Source organism: Nicotiana tomentosiformis, chromosome 9, assembly GCF_000390325.3.
Source record: "Nicotiana tomentosiformis chromosome 9, ASM39032v3, whole genome shotgun sequence".
Lineage (NCBI taxonomy): Eukaryota > Viridiplantae > Streptophyta > Magnoliopsida > Solanales > Solanaceae > Nicotiana > Nicotiana tomentosiformis.
Genome location: NC_090820.1, coordinates 33,389,892 through 33,413,613, shown reverse-complemented (window position 1 = coordinate 33,413,613; position 23,722 = coordinate 33,389,892). Strand labels below are relative to the sequence as shown.

At 37.5% G+C, this 23,722-nt stretch overlaps 1 protein-coding gene across 1 annotated transcript; it reads left to right on the top strand.

The window, feature by feature from the left end:
• The first annotated feature begins 9,866 nt into the window (after positions 1-9,866).
• Positions 9,867-13,876, top strand: LOC104113007 (nucleolar protein 58). The gene is made up of 5 exons (XM_009623071.4): positions 9,867-10,078; positions 10,540-10,694; positions 13,154-13,212; positions 13,304-13,405; positions 13,482-13,876. The coding sequence occupies exons 1-5, from the start codon at positions 9,987-9,989 to the stop codon at positions 13,539-13,541; spliced, it is 468 nt and encodes a 155-aa protein (XP_009621366.1). The 5' UTR covers positions 9,867-9,986; the 3' UTR covers positions 13,542-13,876.
• The last annotated feature ends 9,846 nt before the right edge of the window (positions 13,877-23,722 follow it).

Here is a 23,722-nt window from a genome sequence, read left to right as displayed (position 1 = left end):
TCTATGGCAAATTGAGACAATACCTGTAATCACAGCATCCGAAGCAATGGCATCTGGTCTGGCAGAAAGAGCATAGAAACGGGCCTGGCCGCCCCCTGATCAGCCTCCCCCTCTCGGGCGACCCCTAGCTGACTGGGCTCTACCTTGAGCTGGCTGAGCGTGTGGTGAAGAAATTGGTGCTGATGTCATAGACTAGCTCCTCTGCTAAGCCGGACCTCCCGTAAGGCAGGGACAATGTCTCCTAATGTGGCCAAACTCTCCACACTCATAGCAACTCCCCGGTGCTGGTGCTGGGGACTGAAAGGAGCCCCGAGCACCAGGATAATTGGTAGAAAGACCTGGCATAGATGAGCCCTGACACAATGGAGCACGGGACGAACTCTGAGCTGGGAGGGCACTGAGAGATGAATGGCCCTGCTGATAACTGTGTAAACCATGGCCAGATGATGCACCACGGTGAACTGGGCGAGCCATCTGAGCATGTATGAAAGGACGACCCATACAGTGGTAGAACTGCCCCCAGAAGGAACATCGCTAAATCCACCCTGCCCACGAGGCCTCTTGGCCTCTCTCTCAACCCGCTCATGGCTACGAACCATCTCAATCTGATGAGCAATGTCGACAACCTCTTTAAAAGTAGCACCGCAGCTGAAAAGTGAGCCATCTTTGAACCTCATGATCCTCTCTCTATCTATGGGAACCAACCAGATAGCATGACGGGCCAACTCAGAAAATCTTATCTCATACTGCGTCACGGACATATCACCCTGGCGAAGCTGCTCGAACTGCCTGCGCAACTCCTCTCTACCGGACTGAGGCACGAACTTCTCCAGGAAAAGAACAGAGAACTGCTGCCATGTAAGGGGTGTTGCGCCGACCGGCCTACGCCTCTCGTAAACCTCCCACCAACTGAAGGCAACCCAGAGAACTAAAAAGTAGTGGACGAGACCCCACTAGTCTCCAAAATACCTGCCGTACGGAGTATCCTCTGACACCTGTCCAAGAAACCCTGTGTATCCTCTCCCTCTGCACTACTGAAAGATGGAGGCTGGAGCCTCCCAAACCTCTCCAATCTATGCTGCTCATCCTCAGGCATAGCAGGAATAACATAATCCGGAGCAGCAACAACCGGTAACTGGTTGGGCTGGTGGTGCCCCTGATGTCTGGAATCCCTATACCACCTGCTCTATTATGCAGGCGGCGGGAGTCTGAGCGCCTCCCCCGGCCTGAGAAGTGGCTGCTGCGGCCAGAACAGAGACCGCCTGAGCAAGACTGGTACACGCGGTCAAAATTTGAGCTAAGGCCTCCTGAAGGCCTGGAATTGCAATGGCCACGGGTGGTGCCTGAGCTGGTCCCACAGGCTCGTCCACAACTGGAGCCTACTCCTGAACTGGGGCAACTAGTGGGTTTGCATGTACTGCCCCAGCTGTCATGCGGGCTGCACCTCTGCCCCTACCGCGACCTCTATCGCGACCTCGGCCTCTCGTGGCCCGGACTGGTGGTACTGGTGGTTGTCCATCCTACCCCGTAGTATGCGTCCTCACCATCTGTGAGAGAATTAGAACAAAAAAGAAATTTAGTTACCAGAATCAAAAGATTCGCACGACAAGAATTCAAAAATGTCAAATTTCCTAAGGGTTCAGCAACCTCTCGAAGATAAGTACAGACGTCTCCGTACCGATCCGCAAGACTCTACTAACCCTTCTCATGACTCGTGAGACCTATGTAACCTAGGCTCTGATACCAACTTGTCACGACCCAAAACCTAACCCATCGTGATGGCGCCTATCGTGATACTAGACAAGCTGACCTTTCCAAAATACTTTCAAAATTTAACAAAAATGAATTAAGATATTTAAAATAACCGAAATTTTTCATAAAAACGGGGAAAAACCCAAATAAAACATAAGTGCAGAAATATAGCCCGACATCGGGGTGTCACTGTGTCATGAGCATCTAGATATCCAATCTAATACAAACTGTATCTAAGTATCAATACAGAAAAGAAAGAAAACATGGAAGGAGAGACAAGGTCTGCGGACGCCGGCAGCTACCTCGTAGTCTCTGGTGCTCGATCACGCACTAACTCAACGACCTCCATGATCAAACACACCTGGATCTACACATGAAGTGCAGGGTGTAGCATGAGTATAACCAAATCAGCAAGTAGCAGAAATAAATAAGTAACTGAGAAAGTAGTGATGAGCTATACAAATACAGTTCATTTTCAATAATTCCAGCAAAGAATAAACATGCTTTCTAATCCGGCAGTTCAAGTCAAATCAGTTTATACAATTACAGTGCATGAAATTCGAATATAGAATCTTTCAGAAAAATTTCACAACAATGACAGATAGCAACTAAATGTATCAATAATTGAAAAAGCAAGTACAGCCTCTCAAGGCAACAGTCACTCAACTCGTCACCACATCTCAATCACTTGGCTCTCAGCCCTCAGTACTCACACTCAATAGGTACCTGCGCTCACTGGGGGGTGTGCAGACTCTGGAGGGGCTCCTTCAGCCCAAGCTCTATATCGCTGCGGCATGCAGCCTGATCCCATATAAATAGCCATAAGGCTCGTTGCGGCGTGTAACCCGATTCATATATATATACAGCCCTGAGGCTCATTGCGGCGTGCAACCCGTTCCATATATACAACCTTAAGGCTCGTTGCGGCGTGCAACCCGATCCATATACACACATATAGCTCACAGCTCAGCACTCAGGCCCTAACTCAGTCATCCACCTCTCTAGTCTCTCGGGCTCTCAGAAATCATAAAGATCAGCCCAAACAAAAATAACACAGTGTATCAACAAGAATCAAGAAGAGACTGAGATATGATACGCAAGTAAAATCATGACTTAGTACAAGACAACAATTAGCAAATATTTCAACAAGTACGCGACCTCTGCGGGTCCCAACAGTACCATCACATAGCCTAAGCATGATTTCTAATATGATTTGCAGTCAAATTTCTATAACACAGAGAGAACAGGTAATTAACAATAGGTTATTCGACTTTACAGTCTCACGGTACGGACCAAGTCACAATCCCCCACGGTGCACGCCCACACGCTCGTCACCTAGCATGTGCGTCACCTCCAAAATAGTCACATCATTTTAAAATTCGGGGTTTCATACCCTCAGGACCAGATTTAAAACTGTTACTTACCTCAATCCGCACAAAATCCTACTCCGCAATGCCTTTGCCCCTCGAATCTATCTCCAAATGCCCCGAATCTAGCCATAAGCAGTACGATATAATTAATATAGGCTAAAAGAATCAATTCCACAAGAAAAACACGAAACTATAAGCCAAAATCCGAATTAGGCTCAAATCGGCTCTCGGCCCCACGTCTCGAAATCCGACAAAAGTCACAAAATATGAACACCCATCCACTAACGAGTCCAACCATACAAGAATTATTCGAATCTAACCTCAAATAACCTTCGAAAACTCAAAGTTTTAGCCTGTGAAGTTTCTACCATTTTCCCCCAAATTTACAACTCAAATCCCTAACTAGATGATAAAAATAGTGATAGATTCATGAAATATAGTCCAATCCGAGTTAGAATCACTTACCCCTAAAATCTTCTTGAAGAAACCTCAAAAAATCGCCTCACACCGAGCTCGCAAAGTCCCAAAATTGAAATGGAAATCAAACCCTCGAAATCCCATTTTCTGCCCAGTCCTTCCGCATTTGCGGACACACTGTCGCACCTGCAGAATTACCCACGTAGGTGCGGAAATGACTTAAAGGGTTGGGTCCGCATCTGTAATGAAGGGGCCGCACCTGTGTGAGCGTGCCTGCGAATAATGGTCCGCTTCTGCGTTCATCCCTCCAGCTCACTCTCCGCATCTGCGGAACTTCAAGTGCATCTGCGGGTTCGCAGATGCGAAAATCCCCTCGCACCTGCGACCTCTGATCATATCCTCAACCCCCGCTTCTGCGCTTGGCCTAACGCACGTGCGTGTCCGCACCTGTGGTTCCCCACTCGCAGGTGCGAAACACCAGAAACTCAGCAATTGCACAAGTCCTAATTTCGATCCGTTAAGCATCCAAAACGCACCCGAGGCCCCTAGGACCTCAACCAAATATACCAAAAACTCCTAAAATACCGTACGAACTTAGTCGAGCCCTCAAAACAAACATGAATTATACCTGGATTCAAGCCTAATGAACTTCGAAACTTTTAAATTCCACAAACGACGCCGAAACCTACCAAACCACGACCGTTTGACCTCAAATTTTACACACAAGTCATATTCAACATTACAGACCTACTCCAATTTTTGGAATTGGAATCCGACCCCGATATCAAAAGGTCAACCCCCCGGTCAAACTTTCCAAAAATTTGACTTTCGCCATTTCAAGCCTAAATTAGCTACAGACCTCAAATTCACAGTCCAGACACGCTCCTAAGTCCAAAATCATCCAACGGAGCTAACGGAACCTACAAAACTCCATTCTGGAGTCATCTTCACACAATTCTGACTACGGTCAAAATCCTAAGACTTAAGCTTCTGTTTTAGGAACTAAGAGTCCCAAATCACTCTGAAACCAAAAACAAGACCTCCCGAAAAGTCACATAAACAGAAACATATACGGGAAAAATAGTAAATAGGGGATCGGGGCTAATACACTCAAAACGACCGGCTGGGTCGTTACATCAACTCTACTGCGATCATCCCGCTCGTAATGTGTGGCATGCCAATTGGGAGGAGCAAGTATAAGATGTCGGCGACCAAACTATCCCAGGACTCTTCCGGTCAGATGATGCTCAGCTATATCGAGACATATCAGTGGGACCTCAGACATCCACACAACTCGACTACGTGAGCAATAATTTACAAAACCGGCAATGAGCTCGTTCTATATGACCTCCATATGAACTATTTATTAAATGAAAATATAGTGAGTGAACGCAAGACAAATCAAGAACTATCAAACAAACTTAGTCAAATATTTACTTGAGCATCTTCAAGTAGATCCAACTGATTCCTGTAATAAGGGAGATAATGTCGAGCCTTGACGTCGCGGGTGCGACCTCGCCTATCTACCCACCTACTAGCACGTGGTAGAAACGGAGGAGGTGGTGCATCTGGAGCTAGCGGTCAAGGAGGGGGATACATCTGCAAGAATCTATCCAAGCCCAAACCTAATATTGATTGTGGATGTAAATTTGAGTAATTTTTACTATATCTATGATAATCATGAAAAGAACTGATAATGTTTTCACTTGCAGTAGCGAAATAAATCTAGTGACGTCTCTCACATGACCCATCAACGCCCTGCACAACTACCTATAAAGGTACGCTAGAACGGATCCACCCCAGCTGTACATGGGTAAATGATCTAAGCGCTCCAGATGATGCAAGAACCGTAGGCTCACAAGGTTTCCCGAAGAGTTCAGGAAAAGAATTCTACCAAATATCGTCAAGATTAATAGCTTCGACTATCGCTCAATAGCCTCAAGTGGTGACTCATCCGTGATCTGCTCATGCAACACCTCCAGATGCTGCCTAACAGGCGATAACTGCAATCGACTAACGCTAGTGATACCACTCTACTCTGTCGGCTGGAATCCAGTGAGCCTCTGCAACATCTATAGATAGTCGTGCCTCTTATTCTCCCTAAGAGTAGGGGGTAGTGGACAGCAAAACCATCAACGGGTAACCCGAATAATATCTCCGCATCCTCTAGCGTGATGGTCGCATAGCCGATAGGCAAATGAAATGTATGAGTCTCAGGTCTCCACCGCTCGATAAGAGCTGTGATCAAGGTCCAATCGAACTGCAACCAGCTGACCTCTACAATCTGGTAAAAACCAGTCCGCTGAAGGCACACAACTATACAAGGATGAAGTAGGTGGTTCCTAATAAACTCCCAAAAATCTTCAATATGTCTCGGGTGGAAGTTCCGGCTAAGAAACTCTCCATCCCAGATGTGTGATGAACTATTGCCCGCCTGGAGAAAAAGTAGCTCTCGAGAAATATGTCCAGGATGCACAGACGAACAATCTATGATGATGTCTGTAAATTAAATAATATTAATTAAAATATTATTCTCTTTAATCGTTTAACGTCTCGAAATATCTTGCGATATTTTCTATATTATTATTTAATTCATAAGTTTTTATATTATCACTTAATTTGATATAAAGTATTTATTTATATGTTAGTTTTTAGGATTTTACAACTAAAATTCGGTAGAATTTTATTTGTAATGTCAAATTTTTATCATATTTATTCCTCGTTATAAGAATACTAAATGTTTATTTTTTTAAAAACTTTTTATCATAATAATTATTTTTATATAAAGTACTATTAAGTATTTATTGCGTTCGTAACAATTTATATATTAATTTGTTACATTTTACCAAAAATATACGGCACAGTCTCTTTTATGTACTGTCACTTTTTTAACAATTTTATTCGTCATTAAGATAATACTAAATACTTAATTTATTTAACTAATCGATATAATTTTTAAAGTTTTAATAATTATTTTTATATAAACTATTATGAATTATTTATTTCGTTCGTAACGATTTGTTTGTTAATTTGTTATATTTTACGTAAAAATATGGTAGAGTCTCTTTTATACTGACAACTAATTATTTTATGATTCATATACGATAATATGTTTATTATATGATTAATAATTGATTAATATTTGATCCATAGTTGATTACACTAACCGGCTACGTTAATGACGACACATAGTTATTGTTCTACACTAAAGGATACTAAAGAGCATTAAAGGCACACTAAAGGGCACTAAATAACACTAAAGGCACATCACTCTAAAGGGCACTAAATAACATCAATTAACATAAATTATAACGTATTTATAGTTCTACTATATTAAAGGACATCACTAAAGGGCACTAAATAATATTACATGCACATATTATTGTTGTACAATTATTAAAATAATCAATAACTAACATAAAATATTCAACAACTATATAACAAAAGTATAATAAATAATTTTCACACAAAATTCCCAAACATTAAATTAATTCGGATAAAAAAAATACAAAATAAGCACAAAATCATGCAATACATTACTACCAACCAATTACACAAATATATATTATATTATAAAACTTATACTAAAAGAGTGTTTCGAAATACTTATTTTTGAATATTTTTGAACGGAGTAAATATGCCGCTTTAACTACCGAATTGAGCACTAAGCGAGTTCCACTCCACGAAGGGACCAAACGAAAGGGCACTGGAAGGTCTTTAATTAAAGTTTCGCCAGTACTTGAAAGATTCGAAAGACCTACTTGATGAGTTTCCTTATGAGTGAGTTCGTAGGTGGGCAGCCTTGAATCGGGTTTTTGATCGATAAAATATGAACGACACAAGATTTCGGGGAAGATTGTGGGTTCCAATGGAGTTTTGCTTTAAAAAATGGGGAGGGGGGATCGTTTCTATTTTGTTTCTGTCAAGGAAGAAGATGGCTATATTTAAATATTTATAGCGCATGTAATACTTGACCGCCTATTCACGTTCAGGTATAGCGCATGTAATTCATTCGCTATACCGAGTCAATTAAAATAATTTGACCGACTTTTCACGTTCAGGTATAGCGCATGTAATTCATGCGCTATACCGAGTCAATTAAAATAATTTGACCGACTTTTCACATTCAGATATAGCATATGTATTTCATGCGCTATACTTTAACGAAGTTCTGGCCGTTAAGGTATAGCGCATTTACATGCGCTATATGTTGTCAACAACTTTTTTTTCTACCTATTTTTTGTGTGTTGAATCTAATTTTGCATCATTTTGGTTCCGTGTCGGTAACTTTAGGGGGTCTAGTATAGAATAATCTTGTCTATTTTTTTATTATATAATTTTAGAAAAGAGAAAGATTAAGATATATGGAAAGACATTCTTAGCCTAAGGAGAGGACAAAAAGGTAAAGCAAGCAGCATATGATTCAAGGAAGAAAGGAAATATTCAATGAAGTTTCTTTATAATATCAGCATTAGGTGCAAACATACAGATTGAAGCAAAACGTGAAAATTTGCTTTGTTTGCACAAAAAAATTGGTAAACATGCGTTACGTTATTTCACCCCAAAAAATAAAATAAAAATGGGCGAACGGCCGTTAGCCTGGTACGTTAGGCAAGGCTTGTGTAGCGTATGTATACGGTATACCATGCGCTAAAGCTACTTTAGTTTTTATCATTTTTTTGGTATTATTCTAGTTCTTTTGAAAAAGTTTCACTCTACTTTGATTTCGGACTCCGATTCACGTTCACTAGTTATATATAAAAGCACGCAAATGTTATTCTTGGTCCAGTTGAGTTCTGCTTTGAGAATGGTAGAGGGAGTGATGAGCGGTGCGTTAGATGGTGGACTAAAGTTGTATTAATTTTTGGTGGAATAGCTTGAGAGACACTTGTACTAGTTTCAGATTATCATCCATGTCCCTATACTTCATAAAGTTTCATCCACATACCTCAACTTGATCAAAATAAAACTTTTAAACCCTTCTGACCGTTGACCAAGCTTATGTGGCATTAGTATGGCTGAAGTGGACAAAATGAGTGACTTACACGCGCATTCGATGCGCGATGCGTGAGTTGATGATTTTTCTTTATTAAAAAATAAATAAAAAATAAAAAAATAAAAGAAATACTAGCATAGTTCCCCTCCACCCTTCTCTATTCTTCTTCATATCTACCCTCCCCCTTCGTTCTGCCACCCCCGCCTCTTCTCTTCTTCTTCTTCTTCTTCTTCTTATCCCCTCCCCCTTGGTTCTACCGCACCCCTCCCCCTCCTATTCTTCTTCTTCTTTCCCTTTTTCTTCATCTTTCTTCATCCCTTCTTCCATTAGATTTTCTCTTTGGTGTGTATTTCTTCTTTCATTATGTTATCTTCCTATTCTCTATGGCTCCTCCATTTTTTTCGGTGGTCTAAGCTTTCAAATTTTTTCACAGCCCTTCCAAATTAGGGTAGAGGAATAAGTCAAAATTCAAAAGAATTAATTCTCTGCTCATGTATTTTTCAAGAGGATTTTTCATGGATAGATAACTTTCTTTAAAAGTGAAGTGAATGTTAGATTATAAGAAAGAAGAATCGATATTGGAGGTGGTGGTACTCATGGTGGAGGAGCCATGGCAGGTGGCGTTATTCTTTTAAGAAGGTTGAGTGGGTGGGTTTGAAGAAGAGAGGAGGGATTTTTCTTTAATTTTAGTTTTTTGCTTTTTTTAATTTATTTTTATTTATGAAATTAAAATTTTGTTAAATAATATTATTTTGGTTGATGTGGATGCTGATTTGTCATCCACATCAAGTAAGTGAGCATCACATGAATCCGAAGGGGTTTAAAAGTCTTGTTTTGATTAAGTTGAGGTGTCTGGATAAAACTTTATGAAGTGTAGGGACCGAGATGACAATTCAAAACAAGTACAAGTGTCTCCTAGCTCATTCTGCCTTAATTTTTTAACGGTGGTTATGTTTTAAATAATAACATTAAGAGTGATTATTGCTGCAAATATTCCCTTTTAATTATAATTATCTTTTAATTATAAGGCAGGATAGAAACACTAACCTAAATAGCGGTTGTGTATAATCTTGTTATAATCAATGTCCACAATAACTGGGCCAAGTGCACATATAGTCATTTTCAGGGATGCTATTTAGGGATTAACTAATACTTATTTTGTCCTGAAATTTTAAACTAAAAATATTTAAACTGAAAAACTGAAATTCACAACGCACTGGCTAATTCCTAAATAGCGGCCCTTTAGAATAGCTATCTGGTGTCATTTCTACACAATAACTGGCTATTTTGTGTAAAAAACCCGGAGCACAAAAACGACGTCATATAATAGGTAGAACTGGTGTCTTTTTTTGCTGGGGGAAGAAAGAAAAGTTACTTCGCCGGCGTTGTGCCCTACTTGCTTATAAAGAAATTTTGCTCCGGCGAAGTTGGAGAGAAGAATATAGAGAAATATGGAACTGACTGAAGAAGAGAAAAAGGCACTTCGGGGAAGCAAATTCGCGCCGCTCCCTTCTGCTCCCTCTTCTTCTCGTCCTCAGCCCAGGTATAATAAAGCCAAAAATTAAATTTAAAAAAAAGGCCCGGATCCCCAGGACGCTAATATCTCTGTATGAATAATGATTACTGAGTAAATGGTTATATAGCAGACTTGATATTCAGAAATTGAACAGTTGATCCCAACATTTTTTGGGATTGAGGCATATAGTAGATGTATGTAGATATGGTTATAGAGAGGAATAAATATAGGCCACACGAGAATCCAGAATTTGAATTTTATGGGTTTGGGATATCACCATAGCCCACTGACCATATGAGTAACTGGATTCGAAATTTAATATTTATTCCTATTTAGTAAATTAGTAAAGTTAGTGGGTTCGGCAAACACATAGCTTATCTAGTACATCGGTCTCTATATAGGCGATTAATAATAGATAGCCTATCCCAACTAGTTTGTGAGTGAGGTGGAGTTGATTGATTGATTAATTTGGTATATGGGGGTTGCAGGCTGGCTCACCCTGGAGGACCCATGAAGACTAACAAGGCAGCAGCTTTAGCCAAATTCCTTGAGAGGAAATTGCAGGACCCTAATAGCTTGGCCTCTCTTGATCCCCGTCTCATTGAACTCGCCGTCCAAAATGCTAAACACACTGTTCAATCCAGTACTACTATTTTTTTTTTCCAATTAGGCCACCACTTCTTGGACTGATCATTTCAAATATTTTGCTGGTTTATTATGCTTCTCTAGCTGTGCTAGTGAATCTTGAATTCCCTTTGAGTTTTTACTTGATTTATTGTGATTAAGTATGCGCTATGAAATTGGCAATGCTATTTACTTTATCTTTTTTCGTTCTATCATCGCTTGTCATACCCATTTGATCACTTGATATTTTTTGTTCTGGTTTCTTTACCACTTCAATTGTGCTACATGATCTTGATTATCCTTTGAGTTTTACATGAATTCTTAATATTAAATTATGCACTATGACTGTCCAGTAATGATATCTGCTTCAACTCTTTTTTATTCAATCATCACTTCGCACTCCCTTTTGATCACTTGTTTTGGTGGTTTGCTTGTATATTTAACTGTGCCACAGAATCTTGAATTGCTTTTTGATAACAAAGTTGTACATGATTTTAAAGATCAAATGATGCACTAGGAGAAGGGGAACCTTGGCGCAACGGTAAAAGTTACCGCCGTGAGACCAGGAGGTCACATGTTTAAGCCTCGGAAACAGCTTCTTGCAGAAATGCAAGGTAAGGCTGCATATGTAAAACCCAATTTGGTGCGGCCCTTCTTTGGAGCCTGCACATAGCGGGAGCTTAATGCACCGGGCTGCCCTTTAGATGATGCACAATGACAATTAGTACTGCTGTTTACGTCTGCTCTTTTTTATTAATCATTACTGCTGCTCCCTTTTGCTTTTTAACTTGATATTTTCTGCTGGTTTCTTAATCACATTAATTGTGCTACACTTGAATACCCTTTTGTGTTTTACATGGTTTCTACATATTAAGTTATGCACAATGACACGGGATCCAAGTTTGGGTTAATGGGGTTTTTCCAGTACTGCTGTCTACTAGTACTATTTTTCTTCCCACCATTTCTTACTCCCATTTGAGCGCTGAAAATTTTCTGCTGGTTTCTTTATCAGTTCAACTGTGCTACAGACCTTGAATACCCTTTTGAGTTTTTCATGATTCTGTTAAGATTGAATATCCATTACTTTTAGTGAATTGCTGATTACATCGCGTATCTCCTTCTGCAGTAAATAATTCAGTTTTAGGTAGCTGGACAATACAATCGCTCAACTTGGAGAAAGTAGATTCTGTATATATAACTAGATCTTTTAGTTCTGTTGCGTGTAGTCTAGCTATGTTTTCTGTCTCCTTAGTGCACAGTGGCGGACCCACGTGGTGGCTAGCGGGTTCAACTGAACCCGCTTCGTCAAAAAATAATACTGTGTATATGTATAAATTAGAATTAAAGCTGTATAAATTTTGTATAAATATTTTATTTGAACCCACTTGACAACTACTATTTTACGACTAAAGTTATGTACTTCTAAAATTGAACCCGCTTGCACAAAATCCTGGGTTCGTCACTGTTAGTGCATGCAGTATTTCGGCTGACTAAGTTCCCAAGTTGGTTTGCAAAATGATGCCGTAAACTTCATGTCCTTATTTTAGTAATAAACAAATTTTTGGTGAGAAAAAAAACTTGAAATAGAAAGCAGGGCAACTAATTTAATGCTGATAAATTAGCATTTGATTTATCTTACTTTGGGGTTGTGTCTGATCGTTGTTTGGGATTCAGTTTGAAGCTGTGGTACAGTATATACTTTCTTTCTGCTAGTCACTAAGTGCCATTTATTTTCCAAAAGCTGACATAAACTTCAAACTTAGTACTCTCCCAAAATAATAAACATGTGATTTCACAACTTTGATTAGTTTGTGGAAAACTTTGTGATCGTAACGGGTGCTTTTTGTTAAATGGGTTACATGATCTAATTGAAGAAACATTGGAAGTCAAAGTTAATAAAAAAAGCATTTGAATTCAATTTTTTTCCCCAGATGACAATCTTTTGTGCAAATACACCATTTTAAGTCTCTTTCTGGTTGAATAGTACCGGACCTCCTTTAGAAGGCAGTCCAATAGACATACAGTTCTAAGGATTTTTATCTTACAGAAGTGGCATTTGAATCCCTATAAAATTGTAAGTTAGATTTGAAATTCATCTCAACTCCAAACTTAACAAAATAATATTTGGATACTGAAAACCAACATTAAAGCCACATGCAGCCAGTCAAAGTAGATTCTACATGTTACATGTTGCTCTGTATTTCAACAGAATTTTTCAGTTCAAAAGTTTTGTTACTTGATTAGGCTTTTCAAACTGAAGATCATTTTGAGGTTTGTTGCTTGAACCTAACCAATAAATAATATGAATATGATTTTAGTTTGTAATGGTATATGAAGTTGCTCATTACCTGTCAATAAATGAGGTGATAGTATTCATCTTATAGAAGTGCCATTCATTTGCATGCCTTTTTAGTTGGTATAAAATTTGGATATTGTGATAGAGCACAATTACTCTCTTACAATTTGGAAATGGAACAGGTGGGCCATCAAGCACAGGAAGAACTGTTCAGCATGTGGATTCTTTTGGTGATTCTGAGGTTTTCGATTTGTGATTTCTATTAAGATTATTTGCAAGTCAAAGATCTATTAAGTATTCAAGCCTGACTAAGTTGGCACAATCTTTTTCAGGGATCTGCTGAAGAAGAAGAAAATATAAAAATATCCGTCTCAAAGAAAAGTAAGAAAAACAAGAAGAGGAAGAAGAAGTTGAAGAAGGAGAAACAGCACAAGGTATTCTATCAGTATACATATCTTCTATCGTTTATCTTTTGCCTTCCATGTTAGTCCTGAATGTGGTTTTTGCCAGAAACTAGAGGAGTCTTCAAATGGAATGGCGAAAAAACGTAAAAAGCAGCTGAAATTATGATCTACTCGGGCTTTCAAACTTTGATGTTGTTAGATTATTGGAGCTTTGAATAGATAGATGGCATGATAAGAGCCACTAACTTCCTACTACTTCGAGATTTTACAGTTTCAGAGGCTAACTGCACATTCTGTCGTCAATCTTGGTCTTCTCAAATTGAGTTAGTATTCTTTGCTTTGATAGCTGTGCAAGTATTTCATTTTTGTATCATTTTACTGTGTGCTCTGAGATTTTGGAGAGAGTCAGAAACTTTAATAACATTCATAGTTGAGATTTTGGAGAGAGTCAGAAACTTTAATAACATTCATAGTTGAAGGAAATATTTCTTGGTGGTTTAACCTGCAGTACTCTAATGAAATAGGAGAATATGCAGTAAGCATATAAGATAAATCTGAAAAGATGCAATTTTTAAAGGTTAGCCAACACAATCTGCATTAATTATACAAGAAAATTGGAAAAATAGCAATTTTTAAACGTTGGCCAACACATTCTCCTATATGTTATCTGCCCATGAAAAATCCTCCTTTGCAATGTGATGCAAAAAAAGAAACAAAGAGTCTGCAAAACCATAATCGAAAAAGATACACTTCCTCTTTTCCATCTTATGTGACTCTTTTCTTTTTTAATCTGTGATTTAATCACCACATAAATCTCATGACTTGTTTAAGAACATAAGTTTTACTAGCAGTACTAGCAGTCTTTTTTTTTTTTCCGTTAAACTCTGTGCTGAATCAAACAAGTTCAAATAAAATGAAATGGGAGATAAGTAATTTTTAAACAATAGCCTCCAATATGCTGTGCTTTTCAATATGTTGTGCTCACGAGTCACGACGACGTTACGGTTAAAAAAGGGCCAATAATGCAAAGGATAGACTGCTCGACAAGTTTGCCATTTTACACTTAAAAAGTGATTTATCGATCAATGCCTCAGCTTTCAGTCTGCTGAATAACAATTTTTACAATTAAGTGGACAGAGATCTATAAAGAACTGTTCCTTTAATTTTTTCATGATCGCGGCTTATTGTTCATACTTGAAAAAATAAAGGGATTTTATATAAATGTCCCAAATAAGTTCTAATTTACCAATCACTAGTTATTAATCGTAGACTTATCAAAATTAGCCAAGCACATATAAAAATTAAAAATCTAAATAAATAAGGTTCTTTCTCTTCGAGAATCACACGCAAATATCTCCTTCCATATTTTTAAGCGTGATCAGCGACATTAAATGCAAGATGGAAAGGAAATTCATGGATGAGGTAGCAAACAATAAAATACAAAAAAAAATATATACAAGATTTCAAAAATCTAAGCAAAAAAGGATCTTTTTCCATGGGTATAGTTGAAATTCATTGAAAACATATAGATGAGTCAATATACAAAATTTGAGGAAGCTTGGAGGCGATTTGGACTGATTTGGTAACAAAATTTGTAGTTAAAATCGAGTTAAAAAAAATACTTATGCGATACATGTATCAAACATGTATCACGCATGTATCACACACAAAGATATACATGTGATACATATTTGATACAAATATGATGCATATGTGATACATAAATGATACATAGTGTAATATACATATTTTTTTTTATGTTCATCTCCTATTTCGAATTTTCAATTCAAACCACCTCAAAACTTCATCAAATTATTCCAAAACTGATATTCAAACTCCTTAAAATGTACCCATTCTATTCTAATAACACCCACTCAAAAGAGAGCAAAACATTAACCTATTTTGATTACAAATAGCTAATTGGCTAATATTGGTAATATTTGACTAATATTAATAATATTTTATAAATTGATTAATTTTTATAATAAGTTACTTATAAATGAACATAGCTGGTAGGTTCACCTGAAGATTGCAGGTTCGAATCCTGTCCCCGCCTAATCAGTGGAACATTGTTCACCGGGATAGAAGGCCGGTCCCAACCCGTCTACAAAATGGGGCTAGTGTTCAGTCTTGGTTGGTTCCACCTCTTTGCAGGGTGATGACACCAGTAGCTGTTACGCACAGATGACCATTTCCAAAACTTAATATAGGCTTTTAACTTTTGAGTGTTCCTTTCTTTTCTCGGTGATTAGATAGATGAATGTCGAGCAGATATGCCTTGCTTTTCATCAATTAGCTTTTAAGTATTTTTTGAAAAACAAAATTGATGGTGGAAAGATTAAGAAGAAACCCATTTTGGTTTTTGTGAAATTCATTGTTAGAGTCGCACATCGGTTGGGTGGGGGCAATTTATCTAGTTATATTGTTTTAGGCAATCCTCACTTCATAAGTTAACTTTTAGAATTGAGTTAGACTTTGTCTCCTAAGTTTATATAACTCCAAATCCTCTGTACCCACTAACATAACGACTTCATGGTCTATATTCCTCCCTTTTGCCATATGTGCAAATAATAATGTACACAATAATCTTTTCTACTACCTACCAGCATTCAGAGGCGGACCCAGAATTTTGATGCGCCGGGGGCATCATTGTTTTGCTCAATCAGTACTTTCTAAAGGCCTTTAGTGTTCAAGGTGACTAGTAATTTAAATTAACCATTTTCAAAGTATACACATACGTATATATAAGATTTTTGCCAAAGTTTACGGGATCCGATGATCCCTTAAGGTTAAACATAGGTCCGCATCTGCAAGCATCACTGGTTATCCCTGATAAATTTGATTTTTCTTTTACCCACAAGACCTTTATGATATTGCACCAGTTTATTATTGATTAATATTTTTATTTGGAGTTAGAATTTAGACTGTTGCACTGCCAAGTTTCAAAAAAATGCTTGGTAGCTATTGAGCGACAAATTTTTTGATTGATTTTTGTTCCTTTACTTTTGGATTTTAATTTGATTATATTTATGTGCAAATTTGATTTATGATTTGTTATTGAAATGTGTATGCCTTTGAAAATCTTGCCGAATAGAATGTGATCTAAGGCTTTAGCTTTATACGCTGATAAGATATTAGCAAGATAAGTTGGATTACATCCAATTGTAGGATCATAAAGGAGCAACGAAGTCATTTATTGAAATTATTTGAGGATGAAGTGCCAGTTTTAGGGCTTAGAAAATTGTTAAAGAAAACTATTGCAGAACAAAGGTTTGAGATATATCAAATTTTCCTTCTTTATCCTTTTACTCGTAACCAAATATTATAAAACTAATGAGTTATTTGGTTAATGGCAAATGCTTACACAAATTTTGTTTGACAGCACCAATGCCAATTCACCGATCCACAGATTTCAATTAATTAAACCTTATGGACTTGATTGATTCAAGTGTGAATAACAATACAATTTTACCATGTATATTTATCTATTAATATTTATTGCTAAATAGTTTTATTATAATGCACATGTGGTACATAGTTGTAACAGCTTAGCCCGCTAGTGATATTGTCCGCTCTGGACCTAGGTCCTTATGGGTTTAAAGCGTATCACTAGGGTCTAAGGCTTGTTAACTTACTAGTTTCTTGAACACGTGCGTTGCACGTGTACTCCATGTTAATCACTACAAACTTTTAAATTAATATAAAATAATATTAAAAGATATGCGTGATAAGATGCATGAAGTGTTAAAATAAAAAATACAAGGTCAAATTAACTTAATTGTTGAACAAAAACGATTAGCTATATTTATTTAGATAGATACAATGTATACATATAAGCACAAACCAACATAAACTTATGTAGCATTTTGACTCTTTGACTCGTCCATTGTACATCATGCATCGAAAATATTTACAAAAAGCGCTTTATAGGAGATACAAATGCAAATTTTTGAAGATAATTTTGCTTCATATATGTAGGACGTCAATATACAATGCGTCGAACACCTAATCTAATTTTGAAGTGTTGTATGGGCCAAAGCTTACCTTTGACATGATTAAACCGTATTGCCATTAAGAATGCCCTCATGGGCTGCCACGTGTCACTAGTACGACTTCGACAAAGGTCTGCCGGAGGTTGAAGTGGTCCCTTAAAAGGTGAAGGGCAAAGCCGATGAAGTTGTTGAAGATCAAGGTCGAGGAGTGAGCGAAAATCAGGGCCGAGGTCGAGCACTCATCATAGACAGAGTGAATAACGACTAGTTTTAGGATAAGATATCAAAAGAGAATATTTTAGTGGATATTCTATGTACTTGTATTATTAGGGTTTTTAGGTATATGTTCCGTATAAATAGAAAGAGACACAAGGATAGGGGACATGACATATTCACTTGTAAGAAAAACACATTAACTTTCTATAGAGAATCTGGCTTTATTGCAAACATACAACAAATACCTTTTTCCTAAGATTCTTGCCTAACTTTTCCACTTGATCCAAGAACAGCCCGAACATTCGAAGGCTCATCTATCATTCATCATTGTGTCACGACCCAAACTCCCTCCATATAACGTCGTGACGGCACCTAGGCTCTACGACTAGGTAAGCCTAATAAATTGCGGAAAATAACAAAACGAAAATAAAATTTGGTAACTAACAGGAGTGGATAACTGAATAACTAGTAATAATGCCACCCGGCATGTACAATAACCAATACTCTATAAATACACAGTCTTCCCAAAACCCGAAACATCATAAGTCACAAGTTACAGAAGGAAAATAGCATCTCTACATACCAGAGTCTAATAAAAGGAATACAGGAAGTGTTTGACATAGGGGAGGATAGAGGGGGATTCCTAGGTCTGCGGATGCGAGCAGACGTACCTTGAAGTCTCCGGAATAGCAGCAAATGCACAACTAATAGCGAGGCTGGTATGATGAATCTGGATCTGCACACGAAAACATGTGCAGAAGAGTAGCATGAGTACACCACAATGGTACCCAGTAAGTGCCAAGCCTAACCTCGGTCGAGTAGTGACGAGGTCAGGTTAGGCCCACTGGTAAATAATAAATAAGGCAGGAGAATATACAGTATAATAAGAGACTAGAATTTAACAAAAGGAAACGCAGCAAGGCAACAATACAACATACATGGGTAAACAGCAGGGGATCTCCCGAAATACCGTCTTGTAGTCCCAAAATAAATATACAGGGAGAACTCTCGAGGTACCGCTTTGTAGTTTAAAAAGTAATTATACAGGGAGAACTCCCGAGGTACCGTCTCGTAGTCTCAAAAGTAAATATGCAGGGAGAACTCTCGAGGTACCGCCTCGCAGTCTCAAAAGTAAATGTGCAGGGAGAACTCTCGAGGAACCGCCTCGCAGTCTCAAAAGTAAATGTGCAGGGAGAACTCCCGAGGAATCGCCTCATAGTCTCAAAATTAAACACACAGCTCAAACTGATAAATATTGATAAAGAATAAGAAAAACCAGAAAATCAACTAGGCATGCTTCACAGAGTTCAAATAAGCAGTTAAAGCACGTAGACATGCGATATTAGACTAAACATGATAACTACACATATTGGAATAGCTCAATTAAGAATGAAAATAGACTAATACTCATTTAAACGGTATAACTCAAATTAAAGAAAAAACAGGTTGCTACTCGGTAAAATAAATCGGGTTTTACAACAAATAGCCCGTGTACGTACTCGTCACCTCACATACACGATGCTCACATTTCACAACAGTACCAAATCCTAAGGGGATTTCTCCCACACAAGTTTAGGCAAGCCACTTACCTCGAACCAAGCTCAATCAATCGGTAACAATACCTTTTTCACGCATATCTAACTCTGAATGGCCCAAATCTAGCCAGAATCAATTACATACCATAAATACAACTATAAGAAATTAATCTATTTAGTGTCAAAGCTAAAGTAAGAAATTAGAAAATCGCCCCAAAAAGTCTCCCCGGACCCACATCTAGGAATTGAATAAAAATCACAAAATATGAACACACATTCACTCACGAGCCCGGTTATGTAATTTGTTTTGGAATCCGACCTCAATTTGAGGTCTCAATCCCCATTTTATAAAAATCCCTAATTCTACCCAAAACCCCAAATTTCCACCATGAAAATACAAGATTTTTGGTTGAAATCTTAGAAAATGTAGTGAAAGATTGAAAGAAACTAGTTTAGAATCACTTGCCAATGATTTGGGGAAGAATCTTTGAAAAATCGCCTCTAGGGTGTCTTGTTTTGAGAATTTGAGAGAATGAGCTAAAATCCCGTCTAAGTCCCATTTTGATCAGTTGCAGATGTCGCATTTGCGAACCCCACAAATGCAAAGAATCCATCGCAAATGCGAAGACCTTTTACATCTCTACTTTCATCGCATTTGCGATGACTTGTTCGCAAATGCGAACATTGATCTTCCGCATTTGCGATCAAATTGATCGCAAATGCGACCAAGCCTGCCCGAGCCCCACTTCGCAAATGCGAAATATTGTTCGCAAATGCGAACTCTGGCCTCCCCGTAATTGGGACCTCTTGATCGCAAATGCGAACTCATGCTGACCCAGGTACTCTTCGCAAATGCGAGCCTGTCAGGATTGGGGAATGTTCGCAAATGCGAACACTGATCTCGCAATTGCGAGATCAGACACAAGTTACTAGAAATTGCAGAACCAGCTGAGTTTTCTAAGTCCAAACTACTCTGTAGCCTATCCGAAACTCATCCGAGCCCTCGGGACTCCAAACCAAACATGCACACAAGTCTAAAATCATCATACGAACTTGCTCGCGTGATCAAATCGCCAAAATAACACCTAGAACTACGAATTGAACTCCAAATCAAATGAAATTTTCAAGAAAATTTTGAAACTTCTATTTTCACAACCGGACGTCTGAATCACGTCAAACCAACTCCGTTTCTCATCAAATTTGACAGACAAGTCATAAATATAGTATTGGACCTATACCAGGTTTCAGAACCAAAATACGAACCCTATATCCAAAAAGTCAGACATTGGTCAAACATTTCAAAATCATTAAGTCTTTAACTTTCAAATTTCAACAAAGTGCGATAACTCGAGATAGGGACTTTCGAATTTGATTCTGGGCATACGCCCAAGTCCCAAATCACGATACGGACCCATCGGAACCGTCAAAATATGAATTCGGGTCCGTTTGCTTAAAACGTTGACCGAAGTCAACTCAAATGGATCTTAAGACAAAAATTTCATATTTTCTCACTTTTTAACATAAAAGCTTTTCGGAAAAATATCCGAATTGCACACGCAAATCGAGAAGGGTTAAGATGAGGTATTTAAGGCTTCAAAGCGCAAAATTAGGTTATAAAACATAAGATGACCTATCGGGTCATCACACATTGTCAGAAGGAATATCGATAGATCTCACCCCTTTTTGGGTGACTCACACGTTATTTACTTAAATGTCATTCATTGTTATTTATTATTATTTAACTATATCCCCCTGTTTTTGGGTCATTGAATATTATTAATTTTGTCCACATTTACTGTCATTCGGATAATATACATATTGCCTAACCACAAAATCAGTTAACATATCTTTTGGATATTAAGTTAACATATCTTTTGGATATTAATATTAGCTAAGATTGATTCTATTTTATTAAATCTAATTGTTTAAACCTAAATCCAAATTTTGGATCAAACAAGTATACTATAGAAAAATAATTTATTTCTCGTGAAGTCTAATTTCAGGTGAAAATCGCTATTTTGAAGAGGATTCAGAATGTGTAAAAATGTAGCTACATGAAATGCCAAAAGTTTGCTCCAATTAAAGTCTGCACCTTCCACAATTATTTGGAGGCCAGAAAATAAAAAAAGGTTAATAAGGAGAAGAAAAGAATTCTAATAAGAAGAAGAGGAGACCAATTTGATTAGTAGCAAAAATCAATAGGAGAAAATTAAAGATAACATATATTCGACAACAATATATTTTTGGCACCATTAATCATTAGTGTTGAAGCTACACCATTTCAAAGAGTAAACAAATAAAGTTAACAAAATAGAAACACAAAAAAACAACATATATATTTGAGTAATTACACAATATATTAAGAAAATAGTTTGATGACTTCTATAAACAATGCTGAGCAAAAGATTCAGCAGTTTCTAAGAATAATTTTAACAATAAAGGAAAAATGATTTAGGTTCGATCTACTTTTTTAATGCAATTCAAATAATTTCTTATAATTTATATCACAAGTATTGAACGTGCCCTTGGAAAAAATGTCATTTATATATTTGATTACTGGAAAAAATAGCAAAGAGAGCATTATAATTTTTGTAACAAAGATCAAGAATCATATGATCAAATGATAAACCGGATCGTGCAAAAGATATTCTTAAACAAAAATATTCTTTACACAAAAAACAAATCAAGAAACATAATAAAAATTATTAATTACACCAGTTAGGAGCCATGATGAAGATGACAACTAATTAAATTTTCTTCCTACTTCGGCGTCCCAAAAACTTAGTCCACCTTTTAGCTTTTTAGTATCATAAAATATTGTCCAGATTAATCAGTTACATTAAAATTTCAAAACATAATCCAACTACCCTATATAAAGAAATAGTTGGAAGGAATGAATAAAAGGTATGGTATTAACAGAACACTTGTAAAAAGTAACATGAAAGAAAAAGATGCACCTTATTTGAAATTTGTAGATGAGTTATGTATGTCGAAGATGGTGATCAGTGAAAGAAAGAAGAAGTAATTCTAATTAGGAACTAAAAGGCTGTAATACCCTTTTTTCAAGGAGTTTTTTTTGTCAAAACAAACATCGCATGTTATTCATCTCCAAAAGAGTACATTGAGTTGAGGAAGTAGCAACATCTCCTCCCTAGTTCATCTTGAAAGATAGACACACCTACCTTTTTACATTTTGAGATGAGGTAAATGCATTTGAGATGGGAAGGCAATAACATTGTGAAGTATTTATAAATACTCCATTCTATACAAGAGTTACCTCTAGTACTAACTACCGTACTACTATATAAAAATTTGATGATTATGGTGGTTGAAATGAAATGTTGCCTTTCTTCAATTTGATCCTTCGAAAGGAAGGGAAAGATCATCTATCCATGTTCATCAGGCCTCTAACTTGAGGAGGGAGTTCAGCAAATTCATGAAAATTTTTAGAATGAGCGAGAGTATGGCTATAATTGGCAAGTTTATCAGCAACTTGATTGCTCTATCTGTAACAATGCTTAAGACTATAGCTTGGCTGGATCTTGAATTCTTTAAGCTTCTCAACTTATTTAGATATCCTCCAGGGAACTGTGCATTGTCCATTCACACAATCAACAAGCAATTTGGAATCACTCTCAGCATTGATGTTCTGCACTCCATTTAACATGCACCATTTTATGCCATAATGAAGAGTAGAAGCTTCAGCCCAATTGCTAGTACCCGTGCCTAGAGATAAGGAGTAGGCAAAAATTAGATACCCTTTTCTGTCCCTAATCACACCTCCACCACCACAATTCCCTTCTTTGCAACTACCATCAGAGTTCAATTTGAGAAAGGGAATGGTAGGCCTGATCCATTTAACCATCATGAATTTTTCAAAGTTAAGTGAGCTCCTCATTAGTTGACTGATATCATCCCAATGTGAATACAACTAAACCTGCTGGAATTGACTGTTCACCAGTTGTGCAACAGAGAAAGCAATCAAAGAAAGAGATCTTCTCACATTAGCTCTAACATTATCATATTTGGCATTGCATCTAGCTCTCCAGATTTTCCAAGAAGCAATGGCAGGTACACATTTAATAAAGAATGCTTGAACTAGATTATTTACCTTGCACCTCCACTAATTCACCATAAGTTGTCTGAAAGATATATCATTATATGCAATTTCCATAGGACCACATAACACTTTCCATATGTTCTTTGCGAATGAGCCAGTACAAAATAAATGATCAACATTTTCTACTCCTGGGGAACCACAACAACAACATCTAAAGGATATAGAATAACCCAACTAAGAAACACTCGTATCAGTTGGTATCTTGTCCCTCAAAGCCCTCCATACAATAAAGTTCATCTTGAAGGGAATACCTTTCTGCCAATTCATAACATTAACCCAAACCTTTTGTTGCTTTTTTCTAAACGAATGCCAGGCTGAGACCACTGAAAACATCCTACTGTTATCCACACTCCATATTGCTTTATCGGGAGTAGATGATTTCAGTTGGATCCGGAGGCTATTAACTTTAAGCACAATATGTTGAGGAAAAAGTTGATCATAACCATCCCAATTAATTTGATTGTTCAATAACATATCCAAGAGC

Coding starts and splice junctions, on each gene's coding strand:
- LOC104113007 (XM_009623071.4), top strand. CDS start 9,987: ATGGAACTGACTGAAGAAGAGAAAAAGGCACTTCGGGGAAGCAAATTC. Junction 10,079..10,539: donor TCTTCTCGTCCTCAGCCCAG/GTATAATAAAGC, acceptor TGGGGGTTGCAG/GCTGGCTCACCCTGGAGGAC. Junction 13,213..13,303: donor ATTCTTTTGGTGATTCTGAG/GTTTTCGATTTG, acceptor AATCTTTTTCAG/GGATCTGCTGAAGAAGAAGA.